The 5000-nt window shown below is 40.0% G+C and overlaps 1 protein-coding gene across 1 annotated transcript in view; it reads right to left on the reverse strand.

The window, feature by feature from the left end:
- The window catches only part of LOC138950040 (low-density lipoprotein receptor-related protein 8-like), a 70655-nt gene that overhangs the window by 11862 nt on the left and 53793 nt on the right, over positions 1-5000 (reverse strand). Inside the window, exon 9 of the mRNA XM_070321824.1 lies at positions 4830-4946. Within this exon, the coding sequence (XP_070177925.1) occupies positions 4830-4946 (117 nt within the window). The remainder of the gene's footprint in view (positions 1-4829; positions 4947-5000) is intronic.

A 5000-nucleotide genomic window follows, 5' to 3' on the forward strand; every position in this document is an offset into this window, starting at 1 on the left:
AGAGAGAGAGAGAGAGAGAGAGAGAGAGAGAGAGAGAGAGAGAGAGAGAGAGAGAGAGAGAGAGGATTTGTCCTTAGCTAGGGGTATGCAATGCCTAGGCATTGCACTTCTACTTAATTTGTTAACTTTGCAGAAGGCAATCTCAGTATTCTGGCTGCAGATCTAAATTCTAATCAAGCTTCAAGGTAATCGGTCTGTGATAATAGGGTTCTTCCCCTTCGCCGTTGAGTAACACCGACAATGCCCATGCAAGATATTGATGTTGATGCTGTAGTTGGATATTGGGCCTTAAAACAAGTCGCGTAAGGCGAAAATATAACATTTAGTCAAGTAGCTGTCGAACTCACAGAATGAAACTGAACGCAATGCAACGCAGCAAGACCGCATACTCGTAGCATCGTCAGTCACCCGCTCACGGCAAAGACAGTGAACTTGACAAGAAGAGCGGGGTAGCAGTTGCGCTCAGAAGGATAGCACGCTTTTCTGTACCTCTCTTTGTTTTAACTTTCTGAGCGTGTTTTTAATCCAAACATATCATATCTATATGTTTTTGGAATCAGGAACTAACAAGGAATAAGATGAAAGTGTTTTTAAATTGATTTCGAAAATTTAATTTTCATATTAATTTTTATATATTTAATTTTCAGAGCGTGTTTTTAATCCAAATTAATCAGCAAATGATGGAAAATAAGATAAATGTAAATTTGGATCGTTTTAAAAACATTTTTTTTTATTTTTTTTTTTACAATTTTCAGATTTTTAATGACCAAAGTCATTAATTAATTTTTAAGCCACCAAGCTGAAAATACCGAAGTCCGGGCTTCGTCGAACATTACTTGACAAAAATTTCAACCAATTTGGTTCAAAAATGAGGGCGTGACAGTGCCGCCTCAACTTTCACGAAATCAATTTAAAAACACTTTCATCTTATTTCTTGTCGGTTCCTGATTACAAAAACATATATATATATGATATGTTTGGATTAAAAACACGCTCAGAAAGTTAAAACGAAGAGAGCTACAGAAAAGCGTGCTATCCTTCTCAGCGCAACGAATACCCCGCTCTTCTTGTCAATTCCACTGGCACTGCCTTTGCCACGGGCGGTGGAGTGACGATGCTACGAGTATACGGTTTTGCTGCGTTGCGTTGCGTTCAGTTTCATTCTGTGAGTTCGACAGCTACTTGACTAAATGTTATTTTCGCCTTACGCGACTTGTTGTTTTGTTAGATCAGTGTGCATTGTTTGATCAGTGGTGCAGTGTTCGTGGAAGGGAGGTTACTCTAGCTTCACCTCCAATCAGAACAGCGAGGTTCGTTTGCTGTCACTATCACTATCAGTTGATTCTTCGCTTTTGTTCTTTTTCGACTCGCCCTGCACCCAAAGTATAAAGATAAACGCTTAGTTTATTGAATCGCATACCTCAGATACGTATCATGGTTTTGTCTTCTGTGAATTTTGTGTTTTCTTTTGTTTAGCCATGTGAGCAATGCTCTTCAATCCATTGAAACTTGTTCGGTGCAGGGTCAAGGGTCGGCAGAAGTATAGTTCCTCGGCCAAACCAGAATCAGTACTATGATGTATTTTTGTGAGCCCATTATGTATTTATTGAAGCCGAAACATACGTATACGTTACAACACGAGTGGTTTTTTTATATGGCTTGTATTTCAGTCAAGACCCAGCGGATGAATATCATCGGGAGACACGAGCCTCTGGCGAGTGGCTCTCGATTGATATTCCCGCTGGGTCTTGACTGAAATACAAGCCATATAAAAAAACCACGAGTGTTGTAATCTGTATATCCCATTCTACCATCAAACACAAAGTGTAGACTACTAGCGGCACTGTTGCGATCTGTGCAGTGTAAAACAGTTGCCAGCGAGACTTAGCCCTTTTGCAACCTTAAACTAAGTGACCGTCGCTGAAAAAATAAAACGAATGAGTGCATCGATAAGTACGCGGTAACACTACTTTCAGACCATTTAAAAGCTTTAAGTAAAGGTTCATAAGTTGCAAGAAAGTAATGAAGTCGTATAGAAATTAATTTAGTTGAAGCGCACAATTCTTTTGTTTTGCGTTTCAGGTCGGCAGAACGGGCGAAACGGGTTTGGGACCCATTTGGCTTACTCGATTCAGAATCGATTCCACGTTGTTTTCTCGAACGTGTGTAATTAGGCTTATTGACAGAGAAGCAAATTTTAGGGAACAAATATGTAGGTTTAGATTTAACCATTTGCTCCCTATTTGAAATGTATCTACGTGATAAACTGTTTTGCGAGTGTGTTTGCATGGATGAACTTAAACTGGTATGGGTGTGAGGAAAACGCGACCGACACGTCTGTCACCGCCGATTGATTGCATTTTGAAGGAATATGACTGGATTACGGAAAAATACACACATGTTAAGTTCTCGGATACCTTCATCGCCAATGTGGACTTACTGCAGAGCCAGGCAAAAGAGTAGACTTGCTCGCAAAACACGTGAAACAGCCGATAATTGATAGCGAAGCCCAACCGTGCCAGGTAAGGACGGTCTGACAGATTCTAAAAAGTCGTCTGCTAACGAAGCAAGGGAGGGTACTCGTGTTTTTGTTTTGGTTCGCTAGCTTTGGTTATCTTGTAAGTTGAATGTTCGTTTTTTTCGACCTGCATTGCTTTCATAATGAAAGAAATGTTTGCTTATTGCATCTCATACATCAGATCAGTTCTGAGATTCATTTTTGCGTGCAACTGATATGGTTTTCTGAGCCGTGCAATACGATTTTGGAACTTCATACAAATGTGTCACATTGTTTGGCGCGAGGTCAAAGGTCGGGAGCAAAGTAGTTCTTCGCCCAAATCGGAATCTGCACTTTCATATATTTTTTTGAGTCCATGATGTATTTATTGAGCTATAAAAATACAACATATATACCCATACTGAAGTAACAGAGACAAAGAAGGGAGGTCATGGGATATAACATTATATACCCATAGTGGTATTACAGAGACAAAGAAGCAGATCATGGGATTATATATATTGTAACGAATCGGGCTCGAGAGCGGGCCGTTCGCTCTCGTTGATTGTTTGTTGTGTGTGTGAATGTTAATGAAGAATAAAACAGACACAAATTGTTCCAGGTTTCAATGTTCAGATTTATTCATCTGAACAAATTCGTATCGAACTTCAATATATCAGTGTATCGTTCTTTCACATATAAAAATAGGCATGACATATGATAACCTTGTTCTGGACTATCTTCTTTACTGCAGACTGCGATTTCTCCCGTAAATTGGTTCTGATTTCTCTTTTCCCCCTTTCTTCTTGTAGACTGCTATCTCTTCGTGTAGCTTAGAACCTAGTGTTCTCTAACTCAATATTATATTCCTCCTCGTCCAGTCTCGAAGAAGCCGCCCCGATTTCTCCTGTCAGATAGCCCCACTTTCTCCTTGTAGACTGCTATCCCTTCGTGTAGCTTAGAACCTAGTGTTCTCTAACTCAATATTATATCCCTCCTCGTCCAGTCTCGAAGAAGCCGCCCCGATTTCTCCTGTCGGATAGCCCCACTTTCTCCTGTCAGATGACCTCAAAAGCCCCGTCTCGAAGAAGCATACTGTAACCAAATCGCTAAGCCCAAAACAACTAGAAGAACGACAACCCTAAGGCCAAAAGAACCCCGATTTCTCCTTTCCCTTCTCTATTTATCCCCTTCCTTGTTTGTTTACTTGTTACCTCTAGCTACCACTAACGTTTCGATCGTCCGTAACGATCTCCCCTGACTGTCTACGTTACCCCAATACATGTCCTAACAACATAAACAACACACCTTGATTCTCCTACTCTTCTTCAGTTGTCTCGTACCTTTAGCAACGAACCGACACTCTCGATCGTCTTAGAGTCAAGGCGATCGAGGATGTTTGTTTACGTTTCTCTAGGTAACTGCTAACAATGCTCAAACAACCTATCCTACCGAACTAAATCTCCATTTTACTTTCACTCAATCATTATCCTATCAATAATGAATCAATTCTAAAATGCATAACCATGTTTACATGCACATTTCATAACATAATATTCTCTCATTCTGCTTCGATGAGATCTCGTATAACACCTTCTCAAGTCAAAGCGACCAAAAAGTGTTTGTTTACGTTTCTCTAGGTAACCTCTAACAACATGCAAACAATTTATCTTACCAAACTAAATCTCTGTTTCCTTTCACTCAATCATTATCTTATCAATAATGAATCAATTCTAAAATGCATGCAGTAATATTCACATGCACATTTCATAACACAATATTCTTTTATCGTTCTTCTTCGATGAGATCTCGAATAACACGTCATCTAAAATGGCGTCATCGAAGAGAAGATTACGTTCCATTGTGTTCGTCTCATAAGAATGCGATCGATAGCACACGATTCCGAATAAAAACTACATGAACTAGTCAGCGAAAGTTTCCTGTTACGAACTGTGCAGTGGTTTTCTGGTGAGTACATCCTAACACAGTTAATATCAACATTTGTCCACAAGTCTCCCAGTCTTTTACTTGTCTCAACGAAGAACACTTTTAGATCTGTATCACATGTTTCTCAGTGCAAAAGTTAGATCCGCTAATGTTCAGGTTAAAGTTTCTGGATAATTCTAATAGGGCCATCTATTACAATATATATATGAGAGAGAGAGAGAGAGAGAGAGAGAGAGAGAGAGAGAGAGAGAGAGAGAGAGAGAGAGACAGACAGACAGACAGACAGACAGACAGACAGACAGACAGACAGACAGACAGAGAGAGACAAACACAGAGACAGACAGACAAAGAGAGACAGAGAGTGAGAGAAACAAGTAAGACATACTGCACAATTGAGGACCCTCGTCTTCGTTTTCAGGACAAATGTTGTATCCATCGCAGATACTCTCACAGGTAATGTTGTCGGCACACTTAGCCATCCCAGGTAAACATGTGTAGTCTTCTGTATTGAGCGGAAGAAAAAACAGGTAGCGTGAAGCGTTATTAAAACATTGAG

This window comes from Littorina saxatilis, linkage group LG16 (genome assembly GCF_037325665.1).
Source record: "Littorina saxatilis isolate snail1 linkage group LG16, US_GU_Lsax_2.0, whole genome shotgun sequence".
NCBI classification, from domain to species: domain Eukaryota; kingdom Metazoa; phylum Mollusca; class Gastropoda; order Littorinimorpha; family Littorinidae; genus Littorina; species Littorina saxatilis.